This window comes from Sinocyclocheilus grahami, unplaced genomic scaffold, assembly GCF_001515645.1.
Source record: "Sinocyclocheilus grahami isolate Dianchi unplaced genomic scaffold, SAMN03320097.WGS_v1.1 scaffold106.1, whole genome shotgun sequence".
Lineage (NCBI taxonomy): Eukaryota > Metazoa > Chordata > Actinopteri > Cypriniformes > Cyprinidae > Sinocyclocheilus > Sinocyclocheilus grahami.
The window spans coordinates 2,394,699-2,410,017 of record NW_015505285.1 but is presented as its reverse complement, the minus strand read 5'-3'; the positions used below and the strand labels follow the sequence as shown (position 1 = coordinate 2,410,017).

Below are 15,319 nucleotides of genomic sequence, written 5' to 3'. Positions count from 1 at the left end.
CATGTAAACCTTTCAGAAAGAAAATGTGTGTTTTTGTGTGAATTTGAACTCCTCTGCATTTGGCACTTATTCCAGAAATGCAAGAATGATTTTAAAATATTTATTATCATTCCTGCACTTTTCTTTCTTTCTTTCTTTCTTTTTTTTTTTTTACTGTTTTGAGCTCATGATGTTAAGATATTTTGTTAATTTTTTTCTTACATTGGCTTGTATCTGTCTATTAAGAACATAATATTAACAACAATTAATAACATAGTATTTATAAACTCTAACAACAGGCTCTTAGAAAGAGCAAGCTGCCTGTCAGCCAAGGCCTAACATGATTACATGAAGGAAAATATTTTAAAAATCCTATCTGACACGCCACTCAACCATAGCTGTGCACAAACTTGGATGTCCTTAGTCTGCCAACTCTCGTTCTGACATTGCACATTAATTATTACAAGGAAGGATCGATAAACTAATTTTATAGCAGGCAAATATGGAAATATTATTTACAACATAGAAATAAATATTGTTTTATTTTTTTAACAGATGTTTTGTTCAGTGCAAGAATACAGTACCTAGGCGATAGTGACTGGTACAGCCAGAACAGACCAGCTTCCAAAAGTATCGTCAGCTCTGACACAATCTAGAAGTGCTGCAACAGATTTCTTAGTTTGGCTGTCAGGTAGAGGATGGTTTGAAAGAGAGCTGGATGGGCGATGGGCATTCAACATTATGGCCAATTCAGAAATATTTCCTCCCTATAATTAACAGCTGTATCTCTGTGTAGCCTATCAGATTCCAAGATGCATCCCCATCTAAATGAAAATAACGCGCGTGATTTCGCTAATCCTTATCTGTCCTTTTTATCTGCTGGACTCGTAGCACTCAGATCACTATGGGACTGCGACGATGACATGCTGGTTATTTTTCCCATAATTGCAAGTGGGTGGTTTTTCATTAAAACTACGTTCGGCGGTGTTTTGTTGACATGAGTAGCGAAATGTCTCTTACTGTCCTTTTGGGTCTCCTACTGGCATCTGGTGGCTTTCCACTTGTTCGGAGCACCTGTCCTTCCCAATGCAGCTGCTTTTATCATAACCTGAGTGATGGATCAAGAGCCAGGTGAGCCTTGTTTTATTATCTCAACTGTAGCCTATTTAATTCATGCTATGCATTTTTACCCATTTGAAATGTGGTGCACTTGTGCTTTATTGATTTTTGCGCATTTCACATTCTGGCTACATAATGTGCGTAATACAGTTTAGGATATATTTACACACTGAAGGTATTTACTTATTCTTATTTTTTAGTATCACTTAGAGTTTTAAAATATGAATATGACATTTAAATTAAAAGAGCTTTCATTTTCATTGCGCAATATGGGTACATTTTGACGCAAATAATAACTTTTGATTTGTGATTTTTTTTTTACAAGCATTTGTAGCGTCAGTCAAAGCCCGCTGGTTTTAAAGATCCGTGTGCGCTTGCTTTCAAATCCCTGATTATCGCTCTTTATTCTTGTTTCTAATGCGTTTTGCAGGAGCGTGATTTGCAACGATCCTGAGATTTCCCTGTTGCCCGCCACGTTCCCAGGCGACACCTCGAAACTTCGGATTGAAAAGACTGCCATCAAGAGGATTCCGAGCGAGGCTTTTAGTTACCTCTCTAACTTAGAATTCCTTTGGATGTCTTTTAACGTTTTGTCCTCTCTCAACTCGGACAGTTTTCAGGGTTTGTACAGTTTAGAGGAGCTAAGGCTCGATGGAAATTCGCTCACTTCGTTTCCGTGGGAATCCCTCATGGACATGCCCAGTCTGAGGCTACTCGATATACACAACAACCAGCTCTCCTCAGTACCGTCTGAGGCTGCTCCCTACATACAAAATTTAACCTACCTGGATTTATCTAGCAATAATCTGCTGACAGTGCCATCTGAGGTCCTCAATACTTGGTTGACAGTCAAACCCATCCAGGGAGCAGAAAGTTCAAAAATGATTCTTGGTAAGTTTTTCCTTCGTCTTTATTTTCTTAATTTAATATATTGAGGTTATTATTTATTTGATATATTTGTATATTTAATTATTTATATAGATTATATTTCTGTTTTTGTACTTAAAAATGTTACTTGCCTTTTCTTTGCAATTATTTGTGAAATTTACTAGTAATTTCTGACTGAAAATCGTTTCAAAGTAAATCCTGCACCAATTATTTTCAGTGTATATATTTTTTATATAAATACATTAAAAAAATTCATAAAATACTAAAAAAAGGAAATTCTCTCAAAATTCTAATTTTTTATTACAATCATAAAGGTTTTCTTAATTTATGAGTTTTGTTTGTATGAGTAACTTGCCACTGATCATTTGTTTTGCCCCAGGTCTTCATGACAACCCTTGGTTGTGCGATTGTCGATTATATGACCTGGTCCAGTTCCAGAAGTCCCCCAGTCTGTCGGTGACTTTCATTGACACAAGGCTGAGGTGCGCAGATCCAGAGAGCCTCTCTGGAGTTCTGTTTAGCGATGCTGAGCTCCGGCGCTGCCAGGGGCCTCGTGTCCACACGGCTGTAGCCCGGGTGAGAACCGCAGTGGGCAACAATGTCTTGCTGCGATGTGGAACCATTGGAGTTCCCATCCCCGAACTGGCCTGGAGAAGGGCAGATGGGAAGCCACTGAATGGGACAGGTGAGTCAGCACAGTGGCGGGCGGCTAAGCAGCATTAGCCAGAAGTGCTAATGCACAGTGATTACACTGCTGGCGTGGACACAACAATGCACTGTGATTACACAATACTAATTAGTTCTTGCATTTTGAGCGAATGTACTCATGCGTTCTGCTTTTTTCCTTTAAATTTTGCAGCTCAACTGGAGAATTCGAAGGAGGGAATCGTTTGGTCTATTTTAAGCGTGCCTGCAGTGTCCTATCGTGACACGGGAAAATACATCTGCAAAGCAACAAATTATGCAGGGAGTGCAGAAGCTGTCATTTCTTTGATCATAAGTGACACACCCAAAGCTGAGAATCTGACTGTGGATCCAAAAACCAAAGTGAAGTCCAAAAAGCCGAATCCAATAGTCAAGGCAGCCTATCAAGAAAAACACATCGCCACGTATGTTTCCTCAACTCAAAACAATGCGCTACCACTCGGTGCCACCGTGAGCTACACAGGCCCATATCCAGGTATGGAAAGTGACAATGCCGCTAACAGCCGGACGAATACCCAAACGGCCAGTCCTGACGGGTTCCTAGAGACCAATCTGAGCAACCTGGCCGCGAACACATCCTCGCTGCAGCAAGACCCCGACAGGGTTGTGCGCTCTGTGAAAGTGATTGGCGATACAGACTACACTGTGTGTCTGAACTGGAGGGCACCAACTGCCAAGAACACGACCGCTTTCAGTGTACTCTACGCTGTGTTTGGCGAGCGGGATATGCGCAGAATTAACGTCAGTCCAGGCAACAACCGGATTATCATCGAGGGACTGGTTCCAAAAACCAAATACATCGCCTGCGTGTGCGTGAAGGGGCTGATCCCCAAAAAGGAGCAGTGTGTAATCTTCTCAACAGATGCAGCAGCAAGCGCTAATGGAACCCAAAAGCTCATTAATGTAGTAGTAATCACGGTTGCCTGCGTGATAGCCGTGCCTCTGACTGTGATAGTGTGCTGCGGGGCACTTAAGAGGAAAATTAAGAAGTTTCTGGGCAAAAAGTCCAAAGACATTCAGGACTCGTATGTTACGTTTGAGACTCTGTCTCCCAGCACCAAGGCTAGAGGCTTGGAAGGGGAATATCTCAACAGACTGAATGCAGAGGAGTCCAACAGACTGCTGTCGGCCCGGTCCAGCCTAGACTCGGAGTCCACAGCTAAGATTGAGGGACAGCCCAATGAATACTTCTGCTGACAATATCCCTCAGCCACAATTCCACCACGCAGCCATCACAGTATCCAGGCCCAGCCGCAGTACCTGAGTGCACATAATCTGTACCAGCAGTACATGACTGGCCATCCGTGAAGAAGCTTCAGGATACTTAGCATAAGTAACAAAGTGCAGAAGTGAAGACTTTTATGTTGTCTTGGTAAAGTTACTCTTTGTTAATGTGCTTTTGGACTTGGTTCTAAACTAAGCTTTTGGCTGGTGGTGGGGTTGTGGCTGAGCAATCCCAGGAACATGTAGATATGGACTTTTACCCCTTCAGGCAGTGCTAGGAGGAACTGATTCAAAGGGAAATGTTCATATGATTTGTTGTTTATTTGTATATGTGGAAAAAATCTATTAATATCTAATAATACTATTATTACATGAGGAATTGGGGATTAATTTCCACAGTTTGTTCATATTACACATAGTCATTAGTGTAACTGTAATGGAAACATATTAGTTGGGATTTTCATACACTGGAAAAAAAACTGGTGTAGAAAGTAAGTTTCTGAAACAGCAAGTAACACATTGAATTGAACATTACATTTTGGAATAGAAAGACAAAAATAATATTTTCTCATAAGCCACACTCCGATAATCTTTATTTATAACTTTGAAAAAACATTTTTTACAGTGCATGCACCAACATTGTCATCATTGTGTATGTGACATTATTTCAGTTTACCATGTGAAAACTTGTGCCACCTGAACCATTCAGAACTTTTGTGTCCCAGGTTGCTTAGTACCCATTTACGCTTCAAAATACATTTTGTGTATATATTAAAAAAAGTGTTACATTTAGTCTCTTTTTTTAAACAGCAATAGTAGGTCAGATCTACAATTAAGTTCCAATCAGTCTCTCACGGGGTACGTCAAGGATTACCGATAATAGGCTTTGCTCAGCTCTACCTGCAGTCATGTCGTGAGCAGACACGGAGCGGATACAACGTTATAGGAGACTATGGATGCCTCGATTATATTTCATTTGATTGTTTTCTTTCTTTTATTAAGTCATATCAGCTCAGAGTGTTTTCCAGGATGCTCCTGTGGGACTGACCGTTATGGGAGGTTAGTTGCAGCTCCTTTCAGTGCACACAGTATTAACAGATGTCAGTTAAGTAATTGAGTAAAGATTGTTTTTGTGTTGAGAACAGGGCTAGCTATAGTATATATGTGAGAGTTATAGTTTGTAAATATGAATATATGTATGATTAGAGGAACTTTTTTGCCTCTTTTGTTAAAGGAATAAAAAAATTGGTGATATATATGCATATGTGCTTTTATATTTTATTTTATTATAATTTTTTTTAGAATTGCTGTCCCTGATAGTACTGCCATTACTGCCATGCCAAGCATTTTTCCTGAGAAATTGAAAACCTCTGCTAGACAGCATGAATTCAGAAACATTTTTGTATTATTTTTAATGAATCCAAAGTTACGGGTTATCCAACCTTAAAAAAATCAATTGAAAGAATGGGATGTTTTTTGTAGGTCACTCACGTGTATGGAAGCGCCACTATCCGGCATTCCTGAGGACATACCGGAAGATTTAACTAAAATCCGAATAGAGAAATCACTGCTAAGTGAGCTACCAAAGGCAGCGTTTTCCCATGTTAAGTTGCTAAAGCATCTCTGGCTGAACTTCAATGACATCGCCATCATAAATATCAAAAGTCTGGAAGGTTTGGGCAACTTGACGGAGCTCCGGTTGCAGGGTAACAAACTGCGTTCAGTACCATGGACAGCGTTTGAGGAAACCCCCAACCTTAAGATCCTGGACCTGAAGCACAACCGCATCGACGCCCTCCCGGAACACGCGCTAAAGTTTCTACCAGGCCTGACCTACTTAGATCTATCCTCTAATCAACTCTCAGTCATTTCTAAAGACGTTTTCATGAACTGGCCTCTCTATCACACTGAAAACAAACACGAGCGACCTACAGCGTCCAACGTTGTTCTGGCGCTTCACGACAACCCGTGGCTGTGCGACTGTCGTCTGGGAGGCTTCATTGAGTTCATCAAATCTCTGAGTCCACCGTTCATTCTAATGAACTCATATTTGACATGCTCTAGCCCCGAATTCAAGGCAGGGAAATTTTTCCACGAGGTCGATCTAAAGACGTGTGTGAAGCCTGAGGTCAGCTCGCCAGACACCAACATCACCGCGCCGTTAGGACGGAACATCACGCTAACATGCTTTGCCACGGCCAGACCTGAACCTGCTGTTCGGTGGATATATGGTCTTAAGATACTAAGAGGATTTCGTGGTAAGGGATGTTTACATAGTTACACGTTTGTCTTCACTTAAATAGATATCTTTATTTAAAAATTAGGTGCTTAACCCTCAATTAGTGCACACAGATATTATTACACTTGGGAATGGTGTAAAAACACCACCTTTTGTATGTTACAAAATTACATGTTTAAACCTCATCTTCTTACACAGTTCAGTTTAAATAAAATATAAGCATATTTATGTTCTAAGTTTCTCAAAATCACCCAAAAGAGTGTATCAAAAAAGTTTTTCGTAGCATTTATTTTTAATAAAATTATAAACAAAAAATTGGTGCAAATTCCAACCGTCTATTGTGACACTGTCAGAGATGTAGCAATGAATACATATTTATTATTTATATGAATATAATATATTATTTTTTATATTGTATTAAAATATTAACACACACACACACATATATATATATATATATATATCATAGATTTATAAATTATCACTATAACAATCATCATCATCATGAATAGTAATAATACTCATTATAAATGCATTCTTTTTTTTATATAAATTATTAATATATTTTGTATATTTATTTTATAAAATAATATATAATATATAGATTTTATTTTTTTATAAATTTTATTTTTTTTTATACAGATTGTTATTTATAATAATAACAAAATGTTGTTGTTGTTATTAAATTGTCCTTAGTTTCAAAAACTGTCTATTGTGTGTTCAGAGATTCAGAGCCGTGTGGATGAGGACACCATCAAGTCTCAGCTGATCCTTCCTTCGCTCCATCCGGCCGATCGAGGGCTTTACACCTGCACTGCCAACAACTTCATCGGCAATTCCTCCATCAGTGTTTTACTGGATGTGAAGTCTCTGGAAGGCTCAGTGTCTCATTCCTCAGGCCTCCCTGCTGCCATCGCCGAGGAAAATGTTTACATTGATATCCGTATTGCCAAGCAGACAGTCTATGGCATCACAGTCGAGTGGCATGCTGTGACAGACAATCCAGCTGAAACCTGGTTCACCATCCATTTTGGCCGATATGACACACTCAAGAAGGAGCAGATATATATTGGGCCAGGCATCAACACATACTCTGTCACAGACCTGTTACCAGCCACTAAATATGAAATCTGTGTTACTCTAAAAAACCAGGCTCCTCGGAATGGCCAGTGCATTGTATTTGTGACAGGCAGTGATTTCAATGAGATGGAACAGAGAGAGAAACTCATTCATATTGTCATCATTGTACTTGCCATGGTCCTCGCTGTGCCCGCGGGAATGTACGCCTGCACCACCGATGCCAAGTTCAACTGCTTTGAGCGTTGCACGGAGATGTGGAGAAACAGGAGACATTCGGAACGCTCTCCCACATCTGATGAGAGACAGGGCACGTTTGACAGTCTCCAAGCTGCCAGTGATGAGGGCCTCTGCAAGGAGTCCAGCAAAGAGCAGAAAGCCAGACGAAGGTCTGCTGAGAAGATACAGAAACCAAAGAATGAACGAAGACCGACAGCTGAGCTTTACTGACACCACACTCTCAAAGACAGCTATAGACTCATTAATACCCATGAAAGGATTCAGACAAGCCTCCATTTAATTACATTGTGACATTTATCCAGCTTGAGTGGAGATACGAGTAAAGTTAATATGCTTATTATGGATGCCACAATCTTCAGAAGAGAGTCTCAACTGGTCGAACTCATGGATCAGCTGCTGCTGGACAGGGTTTTCCAGACAAACTGGTAAAATCCACGGAATAAAAGCAAAGACCATTAATACACTGAATCTCTGGTACAACTATATTTAGAAGAGAACAAATGCACTTTGACAACTCGTGACAATTAGTAGGGCTCAAAACATAGAAAACATTCATAATACAACTACTGTATATAAAATAGATTTTGATCAGTTTATTATATGTGGTTGATGATGATATTTTTAATTAAATGATGAATTATTTTAGGTTGAGTTGCACTTGTATGATTGTTTATGTAACAGATTTATTTTAATGCACATAATACGAACACAGGAGGACAAAACAGATTAAGATTTTTTTTATGCCTGTTCCATATCATGTCGATCCAACAGTGGACCCAATACTTTACTTTTAAAATAGACACAGGTGTCAGTTAGCAAGCACTTTGCAAACAAACTGAAAATGTCATATGCAGACAATGAAAACTGAACAATGAGTGATACAAGGCTGAAATACACTGACCTTTAAAGGAACTTAAAAAAGTTGCTGTTTTGGAAAATAAATGTTATAAATATTGTTTTATGAACGTTTTTTTCTCCTAAAGTATTATACTTTGTTTCTTTAAAAAAAATTAGTGATAGGTGCAATATTTGTCTGTCAGTAAATGTATAAAAGTATATTTCGGAACTTGTGTTTCTGTAGTTGATTTTGTATGATAGATTGTGGACAGTGCAATTGAAGGCTTTAAATTTAATTCAAGAGATTTGTGAAGATGCATGAAATAACTATCAGGCTGAAGGTTTAGCGCTGCTGAAGCGTGCCACTCTGCACCAATCCAGGCTTGTTGACAGTTAAGCTTTGGTTTTTTCCATTGTGGTGCTGCTAAACCAGGATTAAAACATACAGTATGTGACCAATCATGCTACGTCACTAAAGCAGAGCACAGTTCTCTGCATACGGTATACTTATACCCATGCTCATAAATCTGTGCGTGGAACTTTTTGAAAATGGTTTTAATGGATATGCTTTTGATACTGGAAGAGTGCTTAAAGAAAACAGATCTTTATGTATTTCAGTGTTAAACTTTGAGTGTTCTGACTTTACATCACTTTACAGGTCTCTGTGACCTTAACCAGAGGGCTCCAAAATCAACTAGACAAAATGTACGCATCTTGATTTGAATGTTCTGTTTTTCTTTTATCCCAGTCCATCAGCGCACTTTGCAAGTTTGTAATCCTCTCTAAAAAAACAGTAATCCTACTTGCTTGCTACAGGGTATAATTCCATGTCATTTGTGCTTTTACTCCCAGTGCTGCTTTTACTATCTGAAAACAGACTTTCCTTATCACAGCAGTTTTGTCTTATGTGCTTTAAAGAAGAAAGAGTCATAAACATTTTCAACGATGAGTAGCACACACCTAAAAAACTTACCGTGCATGTGTCTCTTTAAATATATAAACACCTGTTTAGAGATTTAGGAAAGCCAGAGAAAGACAACTCATAATTGTTATGCTACAAATAAATACAAATGAAACAACACATTTGAATAAATATCAATTTATTTACAAAAGGTTGTATATAAACAGAGATCATTCCAACAATTATTTGACATTTAATACTTAACTGCATGAACACTGACAAGGTACATGAAACATTGCACAAATTGATAACATAACACTGGCTTTCCTCACTGAAGGACAGGAAGATAACTATTTACTCAAATCATTATATAATATTGCAACTGTTTTCAGGGGTCCATCAGTCAAAAAAATGTATTTACCAAATAAACCAACAAATGAATGCTTAGAATTTGGCATTGTTAGTGTTCGTTCAAGGTCTAGAAAATATTATGAGACCCAGAATGGATTTATTTACTGGCCTCGGCGACACCTGTATTTTTGAAAGAAAAAAAAACTATTCCCATAAAAAAAAAAAAAAAATATATATATATATATATATATATAGTGCATACTACATGATTTTGAAGAATGAAAACTCACACTCCTTGCCAGTTATACACAGTTAAAAATAAATAAATAAATAAAAATATCAGTGAAACAGAGTAACCGTTAACCAATTATTTTCCATCCAGAAGAGGGCAGTACACAGAGTCGTCGTATTAGCAAGGTGTTAGTCTTGGCTAGTGACACTTTGCCTCAATTCCACTAGGTTCAACCTGCAATCCCAGCTAAACTCTTCACGCATTAGAAAAGACACTGTACAGTAAGAAGCTTCCAGAGCTGGCCTGCTGAGATCTGGTCCTTGCACAAATCTTGCCAGAAATCTCTTTTGTCAGAAGAAACACGTTTTCTCTCCATTGAACACTGGTATTTATATACATGCACTTCATCAGTATCGGTTTGCCATGTTTTTCTGCTCCAGTCTAAGTTTGAGTTCAGAAACCAGTGCTGTGTTGACAGGATTGTCTTTACCCCTATGAGATCTTTTCTTTGTCTTGGAGGCCACCGAGGCAGAAACTGTAGGTACTGTCCACTCCCGATCACCGTGTCTATAGTGACTTGGCAATGGCGGGGGCATGTCAGGGGCGTTAGGAGGCGACGGAGGGGCTCGATGTGAACATCCTTTGACATTATTGTTACGGTTGATATTGTCTGCTGTAGGGATCTCCAGATCCTCATTTCTGAACTTACCTCCACAGCATTCCTCTCTGAATGGTTGCTGGAAGTCGTCTTGTCTCCGGGGTTTACGCTTCCTTCGTATGATGCGACGGGAGGGTAGGATCTTGTTGGACTTGACATTTCTCACGTATATAACAGTAGAGATGAAGACTGTCACAAAAAGCATGATTATAATGACACCACTGACCAAGCCTAGGAATTGCATGGGGTTTTCCCTACATTTCAACAAAAAGGACGTCAAAGGTCCCTTGAGTTGAGTCTGTAAAAGAGCACAAAGAGAAATCAAGTCCATAGGACCCAAGGATGATGTACTATAGGCTTCCTGCTGTTTGGTCAGAGACACATGGTAAAAGTGAGGCAAATAAACATCTCAACTCCCAGAGAGGCCAACAGCAGTTAGCACAGCACACTTGAGTCAAATGTATGTAGAGTCAGTATACTGTATGGGTTAGAAAGCATTGCATGGCATCTCAAAAGCTGAGAACAGATTGATAACAACTGATTTGGTGGCAATTCATTTGGTGATTTATAAGTTCTGTTAAAGACTAAATGGATTTGAATGTTAAAACAGAGTCTGGTTGCACAGTAAGACAAGATCAGAAGGGTTGAATGAGGCACCCAGAATTAAGACCATGCAGCCTAATTTTTATAATCTCAAAAAGATCTACTGTATGATGTAGACTGAACGGATAAACGGACTATTGTTTGGAGCCACATAAGAGCAAAATAAAAGCTATTGTTCTGAAAGGGTGTACTCAAACTAGGCACGGTTGCCTTGAACCGAGCGCGAGTATCCCCCCTCCCCCGCTGGCCTGCACTCACACTTGCACTAAACACTCCGGGCCGGAGCACGCTTACGTCATGTATGAGATAACGGAGAAAACCACTTTCGCTAGTATTCTGCCGAATAATTAATAATAATTAATTTATCATTTTTGCCGTGCATTGATTTTCACTTATGTATCAGAAAATTATTACGGAAGCAGCTGACGTTAATGAAATAATTTGCAGCTTTACTCACAAACTACATTTCCTGTTCATCAATAAGGTAAGAACCAGAGCCATTATAAACTTAAATATACTTGATTAAATTAAATGAATTGAAAAGTGTAGTGCAGTAGTAGTAATATAATATGTTTGCGGTCGTAATGATGACAGTAGCGCACACAAAATACTATCTGTTCCGTGCTCTGGCGCGGTTAGCGCTCACACTGCATGAGTACCACGCCCGAGCCCAGCCCAGCCGAACCGTGCCCTGCCCCACCTCTTCCAACCGGGCCAGAGCCGGCTAAACGAACCGCGCCCGAGCGCGGCACGGAGCACTCACACTAGTCAAACGAACCAGGTTTTGGGGGTCAAACGCGCTCGGGCACGGTTCAAAACGCCTAGTGTGAGTACACCCTAATAACTGTGCTCCTGTACTCTTTTACAGACTTTTCACTTGCCTTTAAACAACAGTAAAATCATGTAAGGATGGAAAAATATGAAGAAGAATGCTAAGTATTGGTGTCGGTGTCAAAGTGTCTGATGGTCAGGGCCTCCTAATAATCTTTCTGATCTTGCCCCTTGGCTGGACCCGGGACTTTTTCACAGATTTCCAGAAAATTATGGTGGATATGAAAATGGTCAGACAGATGGCGAGGACTACAGTGCTCAAACAAATCCCGAAAACAGTCCAGGGCTGAGTTCTCAGACTCAAGAAGTATGAAATCATTCTGGATTTGATCTGTAAAGCACAGAATAACACAAAACGTATACTAGATTTTATATGAGGTTTGCTTACAATACAGCATGATTCAGTTTTTTTGTGTATGCATTTAAGAGATATATTTATATTCTGATAGCTTTTCTGGTTTTCATGTTGAATTACGTGACTGTCAAAATGCATAAATGAGAAGGTCTCTTGAGTTGTTTTGAATGCAATCATATTTTCTTATATACAATAAATACTTTCATATTTGAAACTAATAGGATTCTCAGAAAAAAAGCATTAATAAAGACCCACTTACCGCTTCTGTGATGTCAATCTTTACCACCGTGGTGGTGCTGAAGGATGGTGAACCTCTGTCTTTGGCCTGAACAACCACAGACCAGGTACAGTCTTTGTGATTGCTGATATTCTGGACTATGTCCATGGACTTGATGTACGGCTTCAGCTTTATTTCCCCTGTGTCTGCATCCATGTCAAATATGTCATCTGGGTCAGACTTCATGATGGAGTATTCAATGACATTATTGGGCTCTTCTGCATCTTCATCAACCGCCTACAAATAATCAAACACAGTCAACTGACCAGTGTTCTATTAGAAGAACAAACAGAACATACAATATAACAAATATAGCTAACCTCTATTTTCACTGGTGCACCAATCACCATTGTCTTCTCCAGAGAGTTTTCATTGAATGCTGGTGAATGGTCATTGAGGTCCATAATGGTGACAAAGACTTCTGCAAGGCTGTATTTTCCGTCACTGTCTTCGGCTTTCACATAAAAGTTATACTTGGATTTGACCTCGGCATCCAGACTGGCCCATGGCTGAGTGTAGATGATTCCAGAATCAGGCTGAATGAGAAACCTGCGGAAAAATGTAAAACAGGAAATTAGTTCTATAGGGAAAACCAGGATTACACAGAGCTTGTTGTGTTCAGGGAGATGTTAACATGATTTAAAGCTTTCAGAACACTATAAATGAGTCACTGGTACTCTCTCTATTTGAAAACTGTTATTTATACTTATTGTCAACAGGATGAAATTGTCTATACTACTGTCCAAACGTTTAGGGTTGGTAAGATTGTTTATGTGTTTGAAAGGCTGAATTTATTTGATAAAAAATTACAGTAAAAACTACTGTTGTCAAACATTAAATAATTTTAAACAGCTATTTCCTATATGAATATATTTTAAAATGCAATTTATTCTTGCAATGTCAAGGCTGAATTTTCAGCATCTATTACTTCAGTCTTCAGCATCACACGATCCTTCAGAAATCATTCTAATATGCTGATTTGGTGCTCAATAAATATTTCTTATTATCAGTGTTGTAAAAAAACAGCTGTGGCGAGGGGGGCGTGGTTCAGCGAAGTCTGCAGTCCAGAACCTCCTGGTCTACGACGACCTCAAGTGGGCCATCCTCCAGCGGGTCGGCCGGAACCCCGAACAACACCGTCAGCGGTTCCGATCACTGGAGCTGGGGGAACATGGCCGGCCCTTCGTGATGGCTCAGCAGCTCCGGGACGCGTGCCACAAATGGCTGTTGGCTGGGGGAAGCGACGTCGACCAGATCATCGACGCAGTGGGTCCAGTGCCACCGGCCGGCGTCGCTGGACCTGGCCATTCAACTGGCAGAGGACCAGATGGTGGCGTGCCAGGGGGGCGGAACCCTGCCCTCTGTCTCTCTCTCTCTCTCTCTCTCTCCCTCCCCCCCTCTCCTACCTCTAAACCTGTCCCTCCCCCTAGGTCCCGGGGGAATCTCCCACCGCGAGAGCAGCCCCGGTGGAGGGGCGGTCCGGTGCCGGAGTCCGCGGGACTGAGGCCCATCTCCAGGGGGGCGGGGCCGGCCAGCTCGAGCATCTCGGGGGTTAACGTTCCTCTGCTCTCTCCAGGCCAATTGCTTGATCCGCTTCCTCCCACCAGGGCGGCGGGGAGGTCTGGGCTGGCCTGTTGGCGTTGCGGGGACCCAGGGCACTTTATTGATCGGTGTCCGGTGATGGAGGTGGGGACACTGATCCGGGTCCCGGATGCCCCACAGGCTGCCCCCGGTCCAGCCGGCATGTACCAAATACCTGTGAGTATTAAGGGGGGTACCTATTGGGCTCTGGTGGATTCAGGATGTAACCAGACCTCGATCCATCAAAGCCTAATTCAGCCGGCGGCATTGCATAAGAGCTGCATGGTTCAGGTGCGGTGCGTACACGGGGATGTGGTGAGGTATCCTATAGTGCTCCTAGCTATCCAGTTCCGGGGTCAAAAGCATAATGTGGAGGTCGCAGTTAACCCGCACCTCAGGCATCCGCTAATTCTGGGAACCAATTGGCCAGCTTTTAATCACTTATTGGGGTATTTGTGCACGGATGTCTCTTGGGGAAAGGAGAAGCGAGGAGGGGAGGCGGTACCGCCTGAGCCTGCGACAGGGGAACCGAGCGCGGCCGGGAGGCTAATCCTCCCGGAGCGTGATGATGGCGGAGGCCCTGTGACCTCCCGAGTGGGAATCCCGAAGGAGATTCTCACTGACCAAGGCACGGCGTTTATGTCACGTACAATACGCGAGCTTTACGAGTTATTGAGCATTAAATCGGTCCGCACCAGCGTCTATCACCCACAAACAGACGGTCTGGTGGAACGATTTAATCGCACGTTGAAGACCATGATTCTGAAGTTTTTTCACGATGACGCTAAAAATTGGGATAAATGGCTGGAACCCCTATTCGCTGTGCGCGAGGTCCCACAAGCCTCCACGGGGTGGAGAGAGAGGCTTGGGGGGAGGGACCTTCGGATAGCAAAAACGAAATTCAGCATGTGCTGGACCTGAGAACAAAACTCCACACATTGGGGCAGCTCTCTATGGAGAATTTGTTACAGGCCCAGGACAAGCAGAGCCGGCTGTATAATCGGGGAACCAGCGTACGCAATTTTGCACCGGGAGAGTGCAAAATTGTGCTTGTATTACTCCCTATCTCTAGCACTAAATTACTCGCCAAGTGGCAAGGACCCTTTGAGGTCACACGGCGGGTGGGCGATCTTAATTATGAGGTAATTCGATTGGACAGGAGTGGGGCACGTCAAATTTACCATCTTAACCTCCTTAAAAAGTGGAGCGAGGTGGAACCGGT

At 41.3% G+C, this 15,319-nt stretch overlaps 3 protein-coding genes across 6 annotated transcripts in view; 2 read left to right on the top strand and 1 right to left on the bottom strand.

Moving 5' to 3' along the window:
- Positions 1-572: 572 nt before the first annotated feature.
- LOC107588643 (leucine-rich repeat, immunoglobulin-like domain and transmembrane domain-containing protein 1) lies at positions 573-4,216 on the top strand. Its single transcript, XM_016276826.1, has 4 exons — positions 573-1,110; positions 1,529-1,989; positions 2,366-2,671; positions 2,846-4,216. The coding sequence occupies exons 1-4, from the start codon at positions 977-979 to the stop codon at positions 3,886-3,888; spliced, it is 1,944 nt and encodes a 647-aa protein (XP_016132312.1). The 5' UTR covers positions 573-976; the 3' UTR covers positions 3,889-4,216.
- A 560-nt stretch (positions 4,217-4,776) lies between these two features.
- Positions 4,777-8,411, top strand: lrit2 (leucine-rich repeat, immunoglobulin-like and transmembrane domains 2). Its single transcript, XM_016276827.1, has 3 exons — positions 4,777-4,974; positions 5,398-6,173; positions 6,879-8,411. Exons 1-3 carry the CDS (start codon positions 4,868-4,870, stop codon positions 7,679-7,681), a joined length of 1,686 nt encoding a protein of 561 aa, XP_016132313.1. The 5' UTR covers positions 4,777-4,867; the 3' UTR covers positions 7,682-8,411.
- A 1,384-nt stretch (positions 8,412-9,795) lies between these two features.
- The window catches only part of cdhr1a (cadherin-related family member 1a), a 21,117-nt gene continuing 15,593 nt past the window's right edge, over positions 9,796-15,319 (bottom strand). For 3 of the 4 annotated variants that reach the window (XM_016276822.1, XM_016276824.1, XM_016276823.1), the window contains 3 exons: positions 12,837-13,065; positions 12,499-12,753; positions 9,796-10,748 (listed from right to left, as the gene is read on the bottom strand). In XM_016276822.1, the coding sequence (XP_016132308.1) occupies positions 10,200-10,748; positions 12,499-12,753; positions 12,837-13,065 (1,033 nt within the window). In that variant the 3' untranslated portion in view covers positions 9,796-10,199. Of the gene's footprint in view, positions 10,749-11,598; positions 12,216-12,498; positions 12,754-12,836; positions 13,066-15,319 lie in introns of those variants that run through there. The other variant, XM_016276825.1, reaches the window with a different exon arrangement.